Genomic DNA, 23,362 nt, shown 5'->3' on the forward strand with positions numbered 1-23,362 from the left:
GCTACAAAAGCATTTCTTTCGAATAACACAAGTGTTCATCAGTCCACAGTAAGAGAAATTAACTACAACTGGAAGAAGTTCAGTACTGTTGCGACCTCACTAGGAGTGGGCATCCTGCAGGGATCACATCAAGAGCACAACATGCAACGTTGAAGGAGGTGAAATAGAACCCAAGGGTAACAGCAAAAGACCTGCAGAAATCTCTAGGACTTGCTAAAGTCTCTGTTCATATGTACACTATAATAAAAATACTGGAGGAGAATGATGTACATGGAAGGCCACAATAGAGGAAACAACTGCTCTCCAAAAAATTCATTGCTGCATGTCTCAAGTTTGAAAAAAAAACACCTGGATATTCCACAACACTTCTGGGACAAAGTTCTGCTGTCAGATGAGACAAAAGTTGAATTTTTTGGCAGAAATGCACATTGCTATGTTTGGAGAAAAAAGGGCACTTGCACACCAACACCTCATCTAAACTGTGAAGCATGGTGGAAGGAACATAATGGTTTGGGGCTGCTTTGCTACCTCGGGGCTGGACAGCTTGCAATCATTGGGGTAACAATGAATTCAAAATTGTATCAACATATTATACAGGAGAATGTCAGGGTAGTGATATGTCACCTGAAGCTTAATAGAAGTTGGACAACAAGACAATGATCTGAAACCCAAGAGTAAGTCGGAAACAGAATGGTTTCATAAGAAAATTCATGTTCTGGAATGGCTAAGTCAGAGTCCAGACCTTAACCCAACTGAGATGCTGTGGCATGATCTGAAGAGGGCTGTTCATGCAAGCTATCCAGAAATACTGATTAACTGTAAACAGTCTTGTATGAAGGAATGGTCTAAAATTCCTCCTCACCATTGTGCAAGTTTGATCAGCAGCTACAGGAATCATTTGGTGGATGTTATTGCTGCTAAAGGAAGTTCTACCAGTTATTAAGTACAAGGGTTCACATACTTTTTCCAGCCTGGACCGTGAATGATTAATCAATGTGTTCAATAAAAAGATGAAAAGCCTTTGCTTTTAGTTAGTTGCACGGTGGGTTTTTTTTTTGGGGTTTTTTTTTTCTTTTTTTTTCCATTGATATATATAAAATCTAGTATACTATTATGTTATCTTGGTTTCTTATGCTTAAATTACATTGTAGCATTTTCTTTTTGGTATTGTTATCTTTTGGAATTTTATTATACTTTAACATTGTATTAATGTTTATATGGCTTACCTTTTTTGTATACTTACTCAATAAAAAGATTTAAAAAGAAAGAAAGAAAGAAAGAAAAGTACAATTGTTTGTGTGTTATTAGTTTAGGCAGATTGTATTTGTCTATTATTGTGACTTGGATGAAGATCAGACTACATATTATGAGTAATTAATGCAGAAAACCAGGTAGGGTTTCTTGCCACGGTAGGAGCAAAATTAGGACATTCAGCCCTGCAAGTCTGCTCCACCATTCCATCATGACTGATGAATTATCCTTCTCAACCTCATCCACCCACCTTCTTACGGTAACCTTTGACGCCCTGACTAATCAAGAACCTATAAACCTTCACTAGAAATATACCAAATGACTTGGCCTGCATAGCTGTCTGTGGCAATAAATTGCACAGATGTCCTTCTATTCTGAACCTGTGCTCTCTGGTCCTAGACTCCCCCACTTTAGGAAACATCCTCTGCACGTCTATTCTAACCAGGCCTTTCAATATTCATTAAGTTTCAATGAAATACTCCCTCATTCTTCCGAACTCCAGCGAGTAGAGTGGTTAATAATAAACCATCACAACTACAGTAGGTGGTACCCTGTGCTATGTTTTCCTTCACTTATGGCCTTTAATATTTTCTTGTTGATATTATATTGCTTGAACAAATATACAAAACTCATGCTGTGACTTAATGTGAATGTATCACCAAGGTGTATTTATTTGGCACCTTTCTCAAGTGATTCAGAGTTAGCACTGAGAGACTGACGCTGGATGAAAGGCAGAGATTTTGAAATGATCCAGAAATGGCTGCTTGAAGATTTCAAGAGGAGAAATGAAACCTTGTTATTTATAAGTACAGCAGTCAGAGTAAAGAGCATGCAATGTGTGTTTGTCTAAAAGGATCAAATGTGCTTGGAAGAGGAAACAAGAATGGAGAACACAGATGTAGTAATTGCAACAATAGGATAGACACAGACTCGAAGATATTTAAAGCCACAATCATTAAATTAAGAATTAAAGCAATTTGGAGACAGGTAGCTAACATAGATTGGGTGGGGTGGGAGATAATGTGAGAAGCTTACACACAAATAGGAACACATCTGAAAGAAAACTGAGGACAGAAGTGTAAACTCTTTGATATTTAGGTTAGCTGAAGGATGAGGGAACATTATAATAGTAAAGTCTCAAAATGATTAAGCCATCAATTAAAGTACAAATGGTAAAGGAACTAAGGCAAGATGCTGTGAGATTGTGCTACTGCCTCATAGTTCCAGCAACTCAGGTTTGTGTGGGGTCTTCATGTTCTCCCTGTGATCATATGGGTTTCCTCTGGGTGCTCCAATTTACACTCCCATCCCCAAATTGCACCTGGCATTGGTAATGGTAAGAGAATCAAGGAGAAGGATTGTAGGCATGGACGAGAAGTTAGGTTACAGGAAAATAAGTGGGAAAATGTGATTTATTAGGTTCTCAAAGAGCTAACATTGACTCAGTGAGTTCCTAGGTTGTAACAGAATTTGAAAGTACAGAAGTGGATTCCAGATAATTGGGTCATCAATTAATCAGGGAAAAAGTAATTGAAAAAATAGCAGGGATTCCTTTCGTTTATTTGGGACACCATACCGACCTGTTTCTAACTAGTGTCAATAGCATGTATTTATGTGGTTGTTAGAAACTACTCCATGCCTAGAGCGAACAGTTTTTAGAACAGTATCAGTGTGTGTGCTTGTGTTACATTATCCATTTGGGCTGAAAGATGCAGATTCAAAAAACCTTGATTTTTGATCATTCTGTTTTTTACTTTGACTAAAAAATTTCAGACCCTTGCCAAGATGCCACAAAAAAGATTTAACACTGGCCAAAAAAAAAAATTAACCTACTGGACCAACTTAATGACAGGAAATTTATTGCTGGATTATGATATGACTTCATGCAGGAAGGCAAAGAAGGTAGTCCATTATCTGAACAAGGGGGCTGTGTTGACTCTTTATTTACAGACAATCAAAAGAACATGGCAGAGTACGCTAGATGAATTCCTCCATTGTTAACTATTAGGAACTAATGCAGTTTTATAGCACTGTAGTATTGTTCGCAGTGTTCTAATGTGTTCAGTATTTAATTTAAACAATAGCTTGCCGTTTTTATACCTTTTAAAATTATTTCCATGAAACTTTGGTTAATTGGGGCAAATGCTTAATTGAGCCAAAAGCACTGCTCCCAATATGTCCCAATTAACCGGAATCCACTGTATAGTGCTTTGTAAACATATTCAGCTTCCAACCCTTCGTTCACATAAATAAGTGCTACAACCAGGGGTTTTGATCAATTTAACTGATAATTTTAACCATGAATCATATGCTCCTTTTTCCACAGTAGAACACAAAAAAGGGAAAATTGTAAAGCACGAAAAGCTAAAAATTCAAAAACTGAAATGTCAGCAGTTCAAAAGTATTTATCCCCCTTCAGTCAGTCCTTAGTTGAACCATCTCTTCCAGCTATTACAGCCAGTATTCCCTTCAGATAAGTCTTTATTAGCTTTTCTGAACGTTATGGAGCAAGATTTGTCCATTCCTGTTTGCAAATTTGTTCAAGTTATGTCAGGATAGTTGGAGAGCGGTGGTGGACAACAATCTTGAGGTCTCGTCAGAGATGTTTGATTGGGTTAAGATTAGGACTCTGACTGAGTCCACATCCAAGGGAGGAGTTGTAAAGTTTGATGGCCACAGGCAGGAATGACTTCCTATGACGTTCTGTGTTGCATCTTGGTGGAATGAATCTCTGGCTGAATGTACTCCTGTGCCCAACCAGTACATTATATAGTGGATGGGAGACATTGTCCAAGATGGCATGCAACTTGGACAGCATTCTCTTTTCAGACACCACCATCAGAGAGTCCAGTTCCATCCCCACAACATCACTAGCCTTACGAATGAGTTTGTTGATTCTGTTGGTGTCTGCTACCCTCAGCCTGCTGCCCCAGCACACGACAGCAAACATGATAGCATTAGCCACCACAGACTCGTAGAACATCCTCAGCATCGTCCGGCAGATGCTAAAGGACCTCAGTCTCCTCAGGAAATAGAGACGGCTCTGACCCTTCTTGTAGACAGCCTCAGTGTTCTTTGACCAGTCCATTTTATTGTCAGTTCGTATCCCCAGGTATCTGTAATCCTCCACCATGTCCATACTGACCCCCTGGATGGAAACAGGGGTTACCTGTACCTTAGCTCTCCTCAGGTCTACCAACAGCTCCTTAGTCTTTTTCACATTAAGCTGCAGATGATTCTGCTCACACCATGTGACAAAGTTTCCTACCGTAGTCCTGTACTCAGCCTCATCTCCCTTGCTGATGCGTCCAACTATGGCAGAGTCATCAGAAAGCTTCTGAAGATGACAAGACTCTGTGCAGTAGTTGAAGTCCGAGGTGTAAATGGTGAAGAGAAAGGGAGACAAGACAGTCCCCTGTGGAGCCCCAGTGCTGCAAGCACACATACTGTGGTCTGCCAGTCAGGTAATCAAGAATCCATGACACCAGGAAAGCATCCACCTGCATCGCTGTCAGCTTCTCCCCCAGCAGAGCAGGGCGAATGGTGTTGAACGCACTGGAGAAGTCAAAAAACATGACCCTCACAGTGCTCGCTGGCTTGTCCAGGTGGTCGTAGACACGGTTCAGCAGGTAGACGATGGCATCCTCAACTCCTAGTCGGGGCTGGTAGGCGAACTGGATGGGATCTAAGCCAATAGGCTGGTCCTGGACTTATTTCCTGGCATAATTTACATATTACTATTTAACTATTTATGGTTTTATTACTACTTAATTATTTATGGTGCAACTGCAACGAAAACCAATTTCCCCCAGGATCAATAAAGTATGACTATGACTATGACATCTTTACAGTACATGCTAAGTGACGCTTTGCAAAGTCTTTACAGGAAAGGAAATGCTTTTTTTTTGGCCAGGGATTCTTCCTTGCTATTCTTCCATAAATTCTCTTTTTGTACAAGGGTGTAGAGATCATGGAGCTATGAACTTCATCTCCAGTTGCAGCCACTGATTTCTGCAGCTCACTCAGAGTGACTGTTGGTATCACAGTAGCCTCTCTTACAAATGCCATTCTTCTCTGGCGACTAAATTTAGAGGGGCAGCCCGACCTAGGCAGTGTGACTATAGTTTCATATGTTTCCACTCACTCACAACGGACTGCACTGAGCTCCAAGGTATGTTCAGTGCCTTTGAGATGGTTTTGTACTCTTTGCCAGATTTCTGCTTCTCTATATCATTCCCTGACTGGCCTTGCATGATCTTTTGTCTTCATTTTGGTTTGGTCTGTGGAAAACCTACCATACTGTTGGACCTTACAGAAAGAGGATATATTTATTCAGGTGATTCTCAGTTTTTCTACATCATCAAATTGGGCGAGTTGGTAAGGTAACATACATATCGCATTCAAGGACGTTTAGCATAGTAATTGCAAATGGGATTAATACTTTTTCAGTCTCACAATTTTGGTGTTTAATTTTTAGTAAACTGTCGACAGATTTTGGAGTATTTTTTGATTTGACATGATGCACAATGGTTTGTAGATTAGCTCAAAATTGCTTAGTCCTACTTCAATATATTTTAAATTTAGAAAATGAGACAGTAGAAATGTGAAACTACTCATAGGGGATGAATACTTTTTCAAGTCACTGTATAAGGAAATATACAGGAAAATACATGGTTTCCTAAAATATTGATGTATTTTCACAACAAATAGATACCTGTAAAGATATGCTGAAAATTGGATGAAATTAACTTACAGTGTTTGTTTCTGGCTGGAATACAGCCAAAGTAAAATCAAGGTTGAAAAACTGGAGAAATTCAGTAACAAGACCAGCTACCAAGCGCCCTGTGAAGAAAGGCCAAATTTCAATTTCGATATTAATTTACCAGTTTGTTCAAATAGTGTCACTTGTTTTGTTCTTCCCATTGGAACCTAATAAAAGCAACACTTACCATCCTCTGTGTTCAAAAAATTTTTCAAGCTCTCATTAACCAATGGTGTTTTATTCTGCAAAATAAATTAAAATTCAGTCTTTGCATCACAATTTATAACGCGCTACAGCTCTACCTTCCTCCACATATCTTTTGTGTTAGTTTCTAATTTTCCTTCCTCCCTTTTTTCCCCAATTTTCTTTCCCCATTTTTCCTGTTTTATGCTTCCTTTCCATGTTCTCTAGACATCTTCATACATTTTTCACAAATTTTATTTCTGATACTCTAAATTCTGTAAAAATGTGTGACAGCTGAGTCACCTTAAGCTGCACAAGTATATCACAAAGAGATACAAGAAAGACAAGCATAAATTCAACAACTTTTATCTGTAAGGAGGTGATGAAAAGAAACAATGTTCAGATAATTTCACAGAAATTGCAATTAGATGTGAAATTGAGTTTTCAGCATTGAAATTCATCTCCACAATTTTGCCTATCTTTTAATTTGATGTGAAGAAAGCATTAGGTTATTCCTATTCCTTTCAGATCTGTAACAGTGAACAAATATTTACACTAATGCACAACACTCTTCAAATTTTTAAAAAGTATAACTGGCTTGAACCAGCACAATGGATTAACTAGATATTTTGCCTAATCACTGTGGACTGCTATTATGTCCAAAGACATGCACTATCATCCTCTATAATAATTACTACTTTCTAGGTATAGAATATTGTGATATTAAGAACTACACAGGAACTAAAGTCTTTCAATGCATCTGATCCCACAGATGAATCAGAATAATTGTAGTTACTGTGATAGATCTCTTTAATTGGTTTCTATTGTAATGAAATAACAAAGAGCCTTAGGTTTTGAAATTTATAAAGGAGTGTTTTCTTTTTAAAAATAGAGTAGAATATATCTCCACACAGCAAAGACCAAAACTGTGGGACATACAATAAATAATCACAAACAAACTCAATAATAAAATTAGGTTATATTTTGGTAAATTGATTTATTATTGTCACATGTACTGAGTACAATGAAAACTTGTCTTGCATACTGTACATAGAAATCAATTCACTATCATCAGTAGTGAAAGAGTTTTCCTTTGAGTTAGTACAAAGGAAAACAAAGGAAAACAATAGAGTGTACAATAGTGTTCAAGTACAGACAAAATGCAATGCTGGTACAAGGTTACAACAAGATACATTGTGAGATCAAGAGTCCATCTTATTGTATCAGGAAAACATTCAATAGTCTTATAAGAGCAGGATAGTAGCTGTCCTTGAGCCTGGTGGTGCATGCTTTTAGGCTTTGTATCTTCTGCTCAATGGAGGAGGGAAGAAGAGAGAATGCCCAGGGTGAGTGAAATATATAATTATGCTCAATCACAAACAAGAGTAAATCTGCAGATGCTGGAAATCTAAGTAACACACAGAAAATGCTGAAGGAACTTAGCACGCCAGGCAGCATCTATGGAAAAGAGTACAGTTAACGTTTCCGGCTGAAACCCTTCATCAGGTCCTGATGGATGGTCTTGGCTCGAAAAATCAATTGTGCTCTTTTCCATAGATGCTGCCTGGCCTGCTGAGTTCCTCCAGCATTTTGTGTATGCTGATATAATTATGCCGGCTGCTTTGCTGAAACAGCGAGAAATGTAGACAAAGTCCATGGAGGGGCTTGGTTTCCATGATGTGCTGAGCTGTGCCTACAACTTTGCAGTTTCTTGGGGTCATGGGCAGGACAGTTGCTATACCAAGCTGTGATCTATCCAGATAGAATAGTCTCTGTGGTGCATCAATAAAAAAACTGGTGAGGATCAAAAGGACACGCCAAACCTTTATAACATCCCGAAAAATTAGAGGCACTGGTGTCAACGTGGTTGGGCCAGTGCAGGCTATAGGTGACATTTACTCCGAGGCATTTGAAACTTTCACTTTCTGCATTGATGTAAACAAGAGCATGTGCACCATAACCCCGCCTCTTGAAGCTAATTACAAGCTCTTTTGCTGAGATTGACGGAAAGATTGCTTCCATGAGACCATGTCCAATAGCTGTCTATCTCACTCCAATACTCCAACTCAACATTATTTGAGATTCGGGCCACTAAGGTAATACAGTATCTGTAAACACGTAGATGGAGATAGAACAGAATTTGCCACACAGTCATGAGCATATAGATAGAATTAAGGCTGAGGATACAGCCTTGTAGAGCACCAGCTTTGAGAATAGTCATGGCAGAGGTGTTGTTACTTATTCTTACTGATTGCTGTTAGTTGGTCAGGAAGTCAATCACCCAGTTGCAAAGGAAGGTGTTAGGCAACAGCTTTAGAAGTTTGGCAATAAGATTTCTTGGAAATATAGTACTGAAGGCAGAACTGTAGTCAATAAACAATAGACTAATACAGGTGCCTTTACTGCCCAGATGCTCCAGAGATGGGTGTAGGAACAGGGAGATGGCCAAATTCAGTGGGTCAAAGTTGTCTAGGAGACTGGAGTTAATGTGTGGCATGACAAGTCTCTTGAAGCACTTCATGATGGTGGATGTCAGAGTCACTGGATGGTAGTCATTAAAGCGTGTTACCTTGTGTATTTTATAGGTACCAGGAAGACAGTAGTCTTCCTAAAACAGGTGGGAACCTCAGTTTGAAGCAGGGAAAGATTAAATGTGTCTGCAAATATCCCTAGACGGTATATGAGGTGTTGCTCTTCCATCCTGAGTTTAGCCTCATCACGGCAGTAGAGGAGGCCATGCATGGACATATCCGAATGGGAATGTGAAGCACAGTTGAAGTGGGTGGCAATCGGGAGATCCTGTCTGTTGTGGCGGACAGAGCAGAGGTGCTCGACGAAGCAGTCCCATTCGGATATGTCCATACATGGCCTCCTCTACTGCTATGATGAGGCTAAACTCAAGTTGGAGGAGCAACACCTCACATACCGTCTAGGTAGTCTCCAGCCCCTTGGTATGAACATAGAATTCTCCAACTTCCGGTAACTCCTTCACCCTCCCTTCCCCTATCCCTATTTCATTCTGCCCCTCCCCCAGCTGCCTATCACCTCCCTCATGGTTCCACCTCTTTCTACTACCCGTTCTGTTTTCCCCTATTCCTTCTTCACCTTTCCTGCCTATCACCTCCCTGCTTCCCTCCCCCACCCCTTTATCTTTCCCCTTACTCATTTTTCACCTGGAACCTACCAGCCTTCTCCTTCCACCCTCCTCCCACCTTCTTTATAGGGCGTCTGTCCCTTCCCTCTACAGTCCTGATGAAGGATACCAGCCCGAAACATTGACTGATCGTTTCCACGGATGCTGCCCAACCTGCTGAATTCCTCCAGTGTGTTGTGAGTGTTGCTTTGACCCCAGCATCTGCAGAGTATTTTGTGTTTACTATTCAAATACAGTCCTGTCGTTCTGCACTCATGCTAATCTCTTCAAATTTAAGTTCATTCAAAATAAGGCTGCACAGCTCTAACCTGCCCTAAATTGTACTTATCCATCATTTCTGTGTTTGTCACCCTAATTGATACCACATTAATCAGTGCCTCAATTTTACACTTGTCATCTTTGAAATTAAACCCTTCTATACTCTCATTCTACCCGGGATTTAGATGGAAAGACATTTCTTCTCACAGGATGGCACTCTCCACCTCAAAGAATTGTGGAACCTCACTCATTGAGAATTCAGATCATTAATTTTCTGAATATTAGGAGAAATAAGGAAAATGTAGGAAAATGGTGCAGAGGTAAAAAACAAGTCACGATTTTGATGAAAGTTCAGAAGTTCAAATCATCTATTCCTATTGCCTGTTACATTTATTCTTCCAGGGCTGCTCTTGTAATTATTCCCCAAGTCAGTGGCAAGCAAGGCTTCAGTAAACAAAGCTCCAGAATTCCTTTCATAAGTTTCATAGTCTGCTGAGGGCTAAATCTGTGGCATTTAAGTCTAGTGATCCAGGTCTGTACAAGAAAACCAGGTATGACTTGCAAAGGGCTATTTCAAGAGCAGAGGAACAATTCTAAGCAAGGTTGAAGACAACATCTGATGCATGCCAACTCTGGCAGTGCTTGCAGGATATTACTTCCAATAAAGTGAAACCCAATAGCATGAATTTGGGTGGCGATGCTTCACTACCAGATAAGCTGAATGCCCTCTATGCTCACTTTGAAAGGGAGGTATAACTACAGCTGTGAAGATCCCTGCTGCAACCAGTGAGCCTGTAATCTCTGTCACGGAGTCTGATGTCAAGTTATCTTTCAGAAGGGTGAACCTTTGCAAGATGGCAGGCCCCAAGAGCATACCTGGTGAAGCTCTGAAAACTTGTGCCAACCAACTGGTGGGAGTATTCAAGGTAATTTTCAACCTCTCACTGCTACGGTCAGAAGTTCCCATCTGTTTCAAAAAGGCAACAATTATACCAGAGCCCAAGAGAGTAGTGTGAGCTGCCTTACTGACCATCATCCAGGAGCACTCACATCTACGATGATGAAATGTTTTGAGAGGTTGGTCATACCTAGAATCAACTCCTGCCTCAGCGAGGACCTGGACCCACTGCATTTTGTCTATCGTGGCGATAGGTCTATGGCAGACGCAATCTCAAACACTCTTCACAGAGCCTTGGATCACCTGGACAATACAAACACCCAAGTCAGGATGCTGTTCGTAGACTATAGCTCAGTGTTTAACACCATTATTCCCACAGTCCTGATCAATAAGCTACAGAACCTGGGCCTCTGTACCTCCGTCTGCAATTGGATCCTTGACTTCCTAACCAGAAGACCACAATCTGTATGGATTGGTAATAATATCCTCTCCTCGCTGACGATCAACAGAGATGCACATCAGGGATGTGTACTTAGCCTACTGCTCTACTCCATCTATACCCATGACTGTGTGGCTAACTATAGCTCAAATGCCACCTATAACCTTGTTGATGATACAACCATTGTTGGTAGAATCTCGAATCTCAGAAGGAGATGAGAGGGCGTACAAGAGCGAGATATACCAGCTAGTTGAGTGGTGTTGCAGCAACAACTTGCACTCAGCGTCAATAAGACAAATGAGCTGATTGTGGACTTCAGGAGGTGTAAGATGAGAGAACATGAACTAATTGTCATAGAGGGATCAGAAGTGGAGAGAGTAAGCAATTTCAAGTTCCTAGGTGTCAAATCTCCGAGAATGCAACCTGGTCCCAACATATCAATGTAGTTGTAAAGAAGGCAAGACAACAGCTCTACTTCATTATGAGTTTGAAGAGATTTAGTTTGTCACCCAAGACACTGAAAATTTCTATAGATGTACCATGGAGAGCACTCTGACAGGCTGCATCACTATCTGCTATGGGGGGGGGGGGTAGGTTGCTACTGTGCAGGACTGAAAGAAGTTACAGAAAGTTATGAAATTAGTCAGTTCCATCTTCGATACCAGTCTCTGTAGGTAGTATCCAAGCCATCTTCAAGGAGCGGTGCCTCAGAAAGGCAATGTCCATTATAAAGGACCCCCATCGCCCAGGACATGGCCTCTTCTCATTGTTACCCTCAGGAAGGAGGTACTGAAGCTTGAAGGCACACACTCAGTGATTCAGGAACAGCTTCTTCCCCTCTGCCATCTGATTCCAAAATAGACAGTGAACCCATGAAAACTAACTCACTTATAAAAAAACATTATTTCTGTTTTGCACCATTTTGATCTCACTATTTAATATACATATATATACTTATTGTACAAACTTTTGTAATTGATTTACTTATTTTTTTTCTTTCTATATTATCATGTATTGCACTGTACTGCTGTTACTAAGTTAACAAATTTCACGACACACGCTGGTGATAATAAACCTGATTCTGATTCTCCACTTTTATTTTCTCCTTTAAAATAACATTTTCAAAACAAAAGCAAGAGTTTGACCACCTGCCAAGCATGGGCACCATACCCAATTGCCCAATATCCCACTGCAAGTACCATTTAAAGATAATAATTAATGGGGTAGAGGAGGTGCTGTCACATGGAACATAAATACTAATATGCATGTGACCCACTTTTAGACTTTATATTCAATGTAAATATTTGCAGTGAACACTAAGTAGTCAACAAAACCCAATGCTTTGGTCAGCACTTACTTCAATTCTCTCCTGTTCTTCCAGTGCTAGGAATACAGCTGCCCGTAGTTCAGCCTGAAACAGAAAATACTCGGTTTGAATTTGTACACCTGAAATTATATATAAAACAGACACTATTGTATATATGTGATCAATAGAATTGAAAGCAGCAATACTTAATAGCATTTTTCTAAGTTAAAATAAATAAACTATACTCACAAAAGACAACTGCTTGAAGTGAAATTATAATTAAACTTATACTATCAAATTACTGCAATAAGGGGTCATTTGTGTGGAATTTCTTCAATAATGTATACTGACATCAATCGAATGCTAGTTGCTGGAGAGTAGGTGGGGAAGAAGGGCAAGAAAACACACAAGTAAATTCTAATCTTTTCCCAGAGAATTCAAAGTTATAAACATCAGCAGAAAACATTAGCTTTTTACATCACTACAAACAAGTTTATCCAATCAAGGAACCGACTAGAGAGCAGGCTATTCTGGACTGGGTTTTGAGCAATGAGGAAGGGTTAATTAGCGATCTTGTCGTGAGAGGCCCCTTGGGTAAGAGTGACCATAATATGGTGGAATTCTTCATTAACATGGAGAGTGACGTAGTTAATTCAGAAACAAAGGTTCTGAACTTAAAGAGGGGTAACTTTGAAGGTATGAGACATGAATTAGCTAAGATAGACTGGCAAATGACACTTCAAGGATTGACGGTGGATATGCAATGGCAGGCATTTAAAGGTTGCATGGATGAACTACAACAATTGTTCATCCCAGTTTGGCAAAAGAATAAATCAAGGAAGGTAGTGCACCCGTGGCTGACAAGAGAAATTAGGGATAGTATCAATTCAAAAGAAGTAGCATACAAATTAGCCAGAGAAAGTGGCTCACCTGAGGACTGGGAGAAATTCAGAGTTCAGCAGAGGAGGACAAAGGGCTTAATTAGGAAGGGGAAAAAAGATTATGAGAGAAAACTGGCAGAGAACATAAAAACGGACTGTAAAAGCTTTTATAGATATGTAAAAAGGAAAAGACTGATAAAGACAAATGTAGGTCCCCTGCAAACAGAAACAGGTGAATTGATTATGGGGAGCAAGGACATGGCAGACCAATTGAATAATTACTTTGGTTCCGTCTTCACTAAGGAGGACATAAATAATCTTCCAGAAATAGTAAGGGACAGAGGGTCCAGTGAGATGGAGGAACTGAGCGAAATACATGTTAGTAGGGAAGTGGTGTTAGGTAAATTGAAGGGATTGAAGGCAGATAAATCCCCAGGGCCAGATGGTCTGCATCCCAGAGTGCTTAAGGAAGTGGCCCAAGAAATAGTGGATGCATTAGTGATAATTTTTCAAAACTCGTTAGATTCTGGACTAGTTCCTGAGGATTGGAGGGTGGCTAATGTAACCCCACTTTTTAAAAAAGGAGGGAGAGAGAAACCGGGGAATTATAGGCCGGTTAGCCTAACGTCGGTGGTGGGGGAAACTGCTGGAGTCAGTTATCAAGGATGTGATAACAGCACATTTGGAAAGCGGTGAAATGATCGGACAAAGTCAGCATGGATTTGTGAAAGGAAAATCATGTCTGACGAATCTCATAGAATTTTTTGAGGATGTAACTAGTAGAGTGGATAGGGGAGAACCAGTGGATGTGGTATATTTGGATTTTCAAAAGGCTTTTGACAAGGTCCCACATAGGAGATTAGTGTGCAAACTTAAAGCACACGGTATTGGGGGTAAGGTATTGGTGTGGGTGGAGAATTGGTTAGCAGACAGGAAGCAAAGAGTGGGAATAAACGGGACCTTTTCAGAATGGCAGGCGGTGACTAGTGGGGTACCGCAAGGCTCAGTGCCGGGACCCCAGTTGTTTACAATATATATTAATGACTTGGATGAGGGAATTAAACGCAGCATCTCCAAGTTTGCGGATGACACAAAGCTGGGTGGCAGTGTTAGCAGTGAGGAGGATGCTAAGAGGATGCAGGGTGACTTGGATAGGTTGGGTGAGTGGGCAAACTCATGGCAGATGCAATTTAATGTGGATAAATGTGAAGTTATCCACTTTGGTGGCAAAAATAGGAAAACAGATTATTATCTGAATGGTGGCCGATTAGGAAAAGGGGAGGTGCAACGAGACCTGGGTGTCATTATACACCAGTCATTGAAAGTGGGCATGCAGGTACAGCAGGCGGTGAAAAAGGCGAACGGTATGCTGGCATTTATAGCGAGAGGATTCGAGTACAGGAGCAGGGAGGTACTACTGCAGTTGTACAAGGCCTTGGTGAGACCACACCTGGAGTATTGTGTGCAGTTTTGGTCCCCTAATCTGAGGAAAGACATCCTTGCCATAGAGGGAGTACAAAGAAGGTTCACCAGATTGATTCCTGGGATGGCAGGTCTTTCATATGAAGAAAGACTGGATGAACTGGGCTTGTACTCGTTGGAATTTAGAAGATTGAGGGGGGATCTGATTGAAACGTATAAGATCCTAAAGGGATTGGACAGGCTAGATGCGGGAAGATTGTTCCTGATGTTGGGGAGGTCTAGAACGAGGGGTCACAGTTTGAGGATAGAGGGGAAGCCTTTTAGGACCGAGGTTAGGAAAAACTTCTTCACACAGAGAGTGGTGAATCTGTGGAATTCTCTGCCACAGCAAACTGTTGAGGCCAGTTCATTATCTATGTTTAAAAGGAAGTTAGATATGGCCCTTGTGGCTACAGGGGTCAGGGGGTATGGAGGGAAGGCTGGGTTCTGAGTTGGATGATCAGCCATGATCATAATAAATGGCGGTGCAGGCTCGAAGGGCCGAATGGCCTACTCCTGCACCTATTTTCTATGTTTCTATGTTTCTAATTAAGAATCACTTTTTTTTATAAACATAGTTTATTTGAATCATTATCACTAACTGTGGCACTCTAAAATGAATGTATGACAACAAAAAGCACCATAGACACAGCACCTGCAGTGTGTCAAAAGAATTCAAAGCAGCCTCACGATAGTACTATCGAAAAATGGACACCAAACAACTTAAAGAAATATTAAGATAGATAAATACTAAGAAGGTTTGGACAAAGAGACAGGAAGAGACAGGTTTTAAGGAGCCACTGGTGTGCCTCAGGGATCTGTTCTGGGACCCTTACTCTTTGTGATTTTTATAAATGACCTGGATGAAGAAGTGGAAGGATGGATTAGTAAATCTGCTGATGACACAAAGGTTGGAGGTGTTGTGGATAGTGTGGAGGGCTGTCAGAGGTTACAGCGGGACATTGATAAGATGCAAAAATGGACTGAGAAGTGGCAGATGGAGTTCAACCCAGATAAGTGTGAGGTGGTTCAATTTGGTAGATCAAATATGATGGCAGAATATAGCATTAATGGTAAGACTCTTGGCAGTGTGGAGGATCAGAGGGATCTTGGGGTCTGAGTCCATAGGACATTCAAAGCTGCTACGCAGGTTGACTCTGCGGTTAAGAAGGTATACAGTGCATTGGCCTTCATCAATCGTGGGATTGAGTTTAGGCGCCGAGAAGTAACGCTGCAGCTATATAGGACCCCACTTGGAGTACTGTGCTCAGTTCTGGTCACCTCACTACAGGAAGGATGTGGAAACCATGAAAAGGGTGCAGAGGAGACTTACAAGGATGCTGCCTGGATTGGGGAGCTTGCCTTATGAGAATAGGTTGAGAAAACTTGGCCTTTTTTCCTTGGAGCGACGGAGGATGAGAGGTGACCTGATGGAGGTGTATAAGATGATGAGAGGCATTGATCATGTGGATAGTCCGAGGCTTTTTCCCAGGGCTGAAATGGTTAGCATGAGAGTGCACAGTATTAAGGCGCTTGGAAGTAGGTACAGAGGAGATGTCAGGGGTAAGTTGTTGTTGTTTGTTTGGTTTTTTTTTTACACAGAGAGTGGTGAGTGCGTGGAATGGGCTGCCGGCGACGGTGGTGGAGGCAGATGTGATAGGGTCTTTTAAGAGACTCCTCATCAGGTATATGGAGCTCAGAAAAATAGAGGGCTATGGGTAACCTTAGGTAATTTCTCAGGTAACGACGGGGGGGGGTAGTTTTGGGGTTCTTACGTTTTTTTGTCACTGGGGTTTTTCTTCTGTTTCAAGGATGTCTGCAGAGAGTGAGAATTTCAGATTGTATATTGTATACATTCTCTGATATTAAATGGAACTATTGAAGTATTAAAGTAAAACATATTACATAGGAGATACTCAGCAGGTCATGCAGCACTTGCAGAGAGAAATAGTTATTGTTACAGTTTGATTACCTTACATTAGAATTGGAATAGCAAAATTACACGTTCTTTAAGTTACAGAGAGCTGCAAAGGGACTGTGATGTGACAGAGACCAAGAACATCCAAATGGCACAACTACTCAAGATGCCAAATCAAGAAGGGCAATAAATAGCACCGGACAACAATGAGTTTTTCGGAAGTGTTGCTTCCTCGATTTTTTTTAAAATGAATGATAGACCGCCTGAAGCTGAACACAAATATAATTTCAGACAACTTGAATCAAGTAGGAATTTGGAGAAATAAGAAATTAACTTTTATTACATATAATGCATTTAATTGCATAATGGCCCCGATACTTTGCACTAGTTCAACTAAGCTAAAAATGATCTGGCAATGATTTTCATTTGTACTCGGTGTCTGAGGTTTCTCACTTAAGTATCCAACAATAATCAGCCAGTATTGATGGATTCCCATTGCCTACTACCATTTCTCTAAGACTGCAATGTCCTGGTGAAGCTGTTCACCATGCCTGTCACAGACAGCACCAAGATTTGTAGGGAAGGAGTCCAAATGGGAATGCAGTAAATGAATCTTCAGTGACATTTTGCACTTCATGGTTTTGTATGCTTGAAGCATGTTGTCAACCAGTTGTACGTGCTTCGGTGCTCTGTAGTTGCCAAGAAAACTTTCAACGATGTCCTCGTATCTTTCATTTTTCAACAATGTCCATGTATCTTGTACTTCCATACAATGTTACATTAGGCTGTTACACATCCATTGTCAGATATTGTTGTTGTGGTGTTGGAGGTTGTGTTCAAGAAAACAATGAAATACCGCGCTGCCGCCACCATTTGTTCCAGCACGTCATGACAGTGTTTTTAAAATTAGCCGGTCACCCCATACACACTACAACGGCCAACCGGCGTTCTCAGATTTAAACACTCTGGAGAATGTTTTAGAAAAGCTCCATTTTCGGGGGAGGAAAACAACGTTTCAGTGTGAACGGAGGGTCAAAACGAAGAGAAAAAGCTTCGGTTACGGATTTATCTTGTCTAGTGTGGACGTAGCCTAAGAGAAGGAAAACTCTGATTTTAAACCTTTGCTGCCTTGCGGCCATACCCACCCATGGGCAACAGCTGGTTCTTCAAATTTTCTTGCCTAGGCTTGCGTCCTGGACAGGACACAGTCCACCAGAGGCGCAAACTCATGATCCCCTGGAATAGACGGCTGCCTACTAATTATTAGCTTAATTAGTTCGCACAACATCATGGTTCAAAGTCTCTGTTCCTGTGCTGTGCTCTTCTGTACATGATGCATATAGAACATAGAAGAGATGTAATTTAATTCAGGATAACATTCTGTGTAGATATTGTGGGCTAAAGGGCCTGTTCCTATACTCAGTGGCCACTTTATTAGGTACACCTGCTCATTAACGCAAATATCTAATCAGCCAATCATGGCACAGCAACTCAACGCATAAAAGCATGCAGACATGGTCAAGTGATTCAGTTGGGGGAGGATTGATGTGCTGGCCAGTTGGGAGTGGAAGTGGCTGAGTTGGCTTGACTTGACTTGACTGGAAGCTGGCTGTGTTTTGCTTGATGCGTGAGTGTGTTTTGGAACCTGTTGAGGGAAAGAGAGTGGGGAAGGAATGGAAATTGCTGGGAGGGGGTTGTGTGGGTCTGGTAATGATGGACAAGATAAGAGGTGGGGTTGAGGGAAAGAAAGTTGAGAAGGAGTGGGATAGAGACTTGGGACCAGAGGTAGGCAGCTGGGGAGAGGTGGATTATTGTGAAAGAAGAAATAAAGGGAATGAGGAGGTAGTGAGGGGTTGGATGAATAAAAACCAAGACAAAGGGAATAAAAGAATAAGAAATGATAGTGGAGAAAGCTCTGAAAGTGAGGAAGATGAACAAACTCAGAGAGGAGGTGTTGTCATAATTAGGTTTAATGAGAAGACTCAGGGACATATGAAGAAAATTAACCTGTTTGTGCTAACAACAACTCTGACAAATAAGATAGGGGAAATAGTATTTGCAAAAGTCCTTAATGACGCAACTTATTGGTAAGATGTGTGAATGAGGAACAACTTGAGAAAACACTGAAGCTCAAAGAGATAGGAAAATGCAAGGTGGAATACACTGGGAGGGTGGGAGCACAAAACAGTGGTTGTAAAGGAGTGATCACGGGGATACCAATGAGTATAAATATGGAGGAGATAAAGAGGAATATCAAAGGAGGGAAAGTAATGAATGTTCAAAGACTGAAAACAACAAAGGAGGGAGTGAAAAAGGAAAGTGAATCTGTATTGATTGAATTTGAAGAAGAAAGAGTGCCAAGGAAGGTGTTCCTGGGTTTCATGAGTTACCCAGTAAGGGTGTATGTGCCAAAGCCATTGAGGTGCTATAATTGTCAAAGGTTTGGACATGTGGCTAAAAACTGTAAAAGGCAGAGGAGATGTGCTAGATGTGGGGGTGATTATGAATATGGAAAGTGCGGAACAGGAGTTCAACCAAAATGCTGCAATTGTGGAGGAGCTCATAATGTTGCATATAGTGGGTGAGAGGTTGTCAGACGGGAGACTAAAATTCAAGAAATGAGAGTGAAAAGAAAGATCACTTATGCAGAAGCTGTAAGAATGTCAAGAGAACAGAATAATGTTCCTAATGAACAGGGAGCAATAGGGATACGACAGATGCAACAAAGAACAAATGACAGGATTTATGGAGACAAAAAGGCTCTAGTAACATTCATTGCAGGAGTGATTAATAGTACTGCTGAGGTAAAGTCAAAAAGTGACAAAATTCAGCTGGTGGTAAAAGCAGCAGTAAACCATTTAGGGTTAGTAGGACTGACATGGGAGGAACCTCAGTAATCAGTCAAGCCAGGAAGTGTCATGTGTTGGTTAATACTAATTATGGTGATTCTTTTACAATGGAATGCAAGGAGCTTACTGGCCAATAGCCAGGAATTCAAGCACTTTATTAAAGAAATGGTTGTAAAACCGGATGTAGTGTGTATTCAGGAAACTTGGTTGAAACCAACTTTAGACTTTGTAGTATATGGGTATACAATGATAAGGAAAGATAGAAATCTAGGGGGAGGAGGGGGTATGTTAATCAAGCAAGGTATACCATATAGGGTACTGGAAAAAGGAGATGATCAGGAATACATAGTGGTGGAAGTGTGGGAGAGAGGGGAGGGAGTGGTTATAATTAACTACTACAATCCATGTAAAAGGTTGGATTTGGACAGCCTATTAAAGATACAAGGACAAAACAGACATATAGTGTGGTGTGCAGATTTCAATGCTCATAGCACAATATGGGGGGATCAGATTACAGATCCAAATGGAAAGGTAATTGAAGATTTGATGGAAGAAAGGGATTTGGTGTGTATGAATGATGGTAGCAGCACAAGGATAGATATAACAACAGGAACTGAGTCAGTGTTAGATATTACATTAGTGTCTAATACCTTGGCTGGCATTAGTAACTGGGGAGTTTGGACTGCTTCAACAGTAGGCAGTGATCACTACCCAGTTTTGTGTTCAGTGGGTGAAAGAGTTGAAGTAAGACCAGGTGACGGAACCCTAAAGTGGGTGTTTGAAAAAGCTGATTGGGGTAAGTTCCAGAAGTTAAGTGAAGAAGGGTTGACAAAGATTGATATTTCTGGAAATGTAGATGAATTAAACAGTCAGGTGACTTCAGCAATTATCAAGGCAGCAGAAGGATCTATACCTAGGAGTAAAAATAGGATGAATAGAAAACTGGTACCATGGTGGACAGAGGAATGTTGTCAGGCTGTAAAAAACAGAAATAGAGCATTCAGGCTAGTTAAAAGAACCCATAATATGCAGCAACATACATCAAAGTTGCTGGTGAACGCAGCAGGCCAAGCAGCATCTATAGGAAGAGGCGCAGTCGACGTTTCAGGCCGAGACCCTTCGTCAGGACTTTGTCAAGGTAGTGTGATTAGCCTGTTACTTTTCATCATTATGATCAAAGATGTCTTCACAAAGGTACCAGTGGATATAGGTAGGTCACTGTTTGCAGATGATGGGGCCTTGTGGAAAAGAGGCAGGAACATGGACCATATAATCAGGAAACTACAAGAAGCAATTGATGAAGTGGTGGAGTGGGGTTATGATTGGGGATGTAGATTTTCAGTAGATAAAACTCAAACTGTATTTTTTACCAGGAAAAGGGTTGAGGTAGGGAAGAAGTTAAGAATGTATGGGGTTGAATTAGAAAGGGTTGCATCATTTAAATTTCTGGGAGTTATATTTGATTCATGATTAACATGGGCAGACCATATCAGGAAAGTTGAGGAGAAATGTAAAAAAGTAATAAATGTGATGAGATGTTTGACTGGTAGGGAATGGGGAGCAAGTTGTTCAGCTTTGAAGGGAATGTATGTGGCTTTAGTGAGATCTGTATTGGATTATGGAAATATAGTATATGGATCAGCAGGTAGGTCTCTTATAAGGAAACTGGATGTGATTCAGGTTCAGGCCTTGAGAATGTGCAGTGGGGCTTTTAAAACTTCACCAGTGTCAGCACTACAGGTAGAAATGGGAATAATGCCTTTGGAACTAAGAAGGATGCAACTGATGGCAAACTACTGGGCTAACTTGCAGGGGCACAATGATTCTCACCCTACTAAAGGAGTGTTGCAGGAGTGCTGGGAAAATGGGAGGTTTCAGAGGGATACCTTTAGTCGGGTAGGGAATGATATTGCGAAAGAATGTGGAGTATTTGATCTGAGGATAAGTCCTTCAGTAGTTTATCCGGTTGTAGCTCCATGGAAGCTTGTATGGCCTGACATAGACTGGCATTTGTTAGAGGTAAAAAGAAAATAAAGATATAAAACAGATTTGGTAAATGCATTTAACTGTCATGTGATGGAAAAGTATAGTGATTATACTCACATTTATACGGATGGTGCGAAGGAACCTGAAACAGGAGTGACAGGGTTTGGGGTGGTAATACCAGCAAAAGAAATTGGAATCAGCAGAAGAACATCTAATAAGTTAGGGGTGTTTACAGTGGAGATGCTGGCAGTGTTGGTTGCGTTGCAATGGGTGCAGAAAGCCAGACAAGCCAAAGCATTGATATGTTCAGATTCATCCTCAGTTCTAGCAAGTTTTAAGGTCTTTTCACACAAACAGTCGGCAAGATGTACTTTATGAAGTCCTTCAGTTAGTTACAAGAATTGCAAATCAGGGAGGTCAGGTAAAATTTCTATGGGTTCCAGCACATGTAGGGGTGAAGGGGAATGAGAGGGTGGATGAGTTGGCAAAGAGGGTGTTAAAGAAAGAAAATGTGGAAATGCACATTAGTATCAGTAAAGCAGAGGTTAAGTGTGTAATCTGGGGAAAAAGTCAACCGAATGTGGCAAGAAAGATGGGACAGGGAGGGGAAAGGGAGGCATTTATATCAAATTCAAAAGAGTGTTGCAGTTACTAGGGTAGGTAATGGAAACAGGAGAGGAAATTGTGTGGACTAGGTTAAGGCTGGGGCATTGTGCATTAAACAAAACATTGAAAATGATAGGGAAACACCAGACAGGATTGTGTGAGGAATGTCAGGAAGAGGAGTCAGTAGAACATAGTTTTGTGTTGCAGGAAGTATGGGATACAGAGAGAGATGATGAGAAATAAATTAAAGGAGTTGGGGATGCAGGAATTCACATTAAAAGGGTTGCTGGGCATGGGTGAGAGAGCAGAAGTCTGGGTATTTTTAGCATTTTTAAGGGGTACAGGGGTTTTTTATAGAATATGACAAAGAGAGAGAGAGGGGGAGAGGGGGAGTCCATTAAGCTAGATGCCAACTGCCGTAAAACAAGATACAGACAGACAGAAGTGATTCAGTTAAGCAAATCAAACATCACAATGTGGAAGATCTAAGTGACTTTGACCATGGAATGACTGGTGGTGCCAGATGGAGAGTGGTGTGAATATCTCAGAATCTCCTTTGACTATCAAGCACAACAGTATCTAGGGTTTACAGAGAATGGTGTGGAAAACAAAAAAAAATGTCCTTCCTGTGAGCAGTAATTGTGCAGGTGAAAACCCTTTCTTAAAGACAGAGGAGAATGGCTAGACTGGTTCAAGATGACAAGAAGGTGATAGCAACTCAAATAAGCATGATAAAGTATGTAAAGGGTTAATACGGCCAGTTAAACATAGCAGGCTGTTTTCTCTGAAAGAAACCATTGATAATCAACAGATGTTCTATTCTTCTTGAAGTTAGCCAGCTAGTGTTTCAGGATGCTTGTCCTTGTGCAGTCATGCGTAGAGGTAAGACCGCTCCAGCCAGTTCTGTGTATAAGGCCATTATATCTATTTTGTAATTTGTCTCTCGGCACTGTCAAGCAATAGGTAAGTCTGACTTCAGCTTGGTATGTATGGGGGTATCTGAATGACTATATTCATTTTGTAAGGGGAATTGTGAGTTAGTTGGTGGACTGAGCAAGAACAGTCACAGACTGTTCTTGTTTGAGTGACTAACTGAGTAAGCCCCAGAGGGTTTGAATAAAGATTTTGTACTTATACAGTCTCTGAGTGACTTTATCTGGTTTCAACTTCCACAAGCAGGCATTACAACAGTGGTGTGCAGAAGGCACAATACGTCAAAACTTGAAGCAGAAGACCATGGACATACACTCAGTGGCCACTTTACTACGTACAGGGGTACCTAATATAATGGCCACTGATTGTCTGTTCTACAGTACAGGACGAGCAGTTATGGCAGCCAAAAGCAGGACTTGTGTGATGCAACCATATCCGATGATGAGTGGTGAAGCCATCTTGAAGTTAAGAGAGCAA

At 40.9% G+C, this 23,362-nt stretch overlaps 1 protein-coding gene across 2 annotated transcripts in view; it reads right to left on the reverse strand.

Annotated features, from left to right (window-relative positions):
• cep43 (centrosomal protein 43) overlaps positions 1-23,362 on the reverse strand; it is an 84,771-nt gene that overhangs the window by 56,123 nt on the left and 5,286 nt on the right. For both annotated transcript variants that reach the window (XM_063056530.1, XM_063056529.1), the window contains exons 2-4: positions 12,303-12,356; positions 6,201-6,255; positions 6,005-6,093 (exon numbers count right to left, since the gene is read on the reverse strand). In XM_063056530.1, the coding sequence (XP_062912600.1) occupies positions 6,005-6,093; positions 6,201-6,255; positions 12,303-12,356 (198 nt within the window). The remainder of the gene's footprint in view (positions 1-6,004; positions 6,094-6,200; positions 6,256-12,302; positions 12,357-23,362) is intronic.

This window comes from Mobula hypostoma, chromosome 8 (assembly GCF_963921235.1).
Source record: "Mobula hypostoma chromosome 8, sMobHyp1.1, whole genome shotgun sequence".
NCBI classification, from domain to species: Eukaryota; Metazoa; Chordata; class Chondrichthyes; order Myliobatiformes; family Myliobatidae; genus Mobula; species Mobula hypostoma.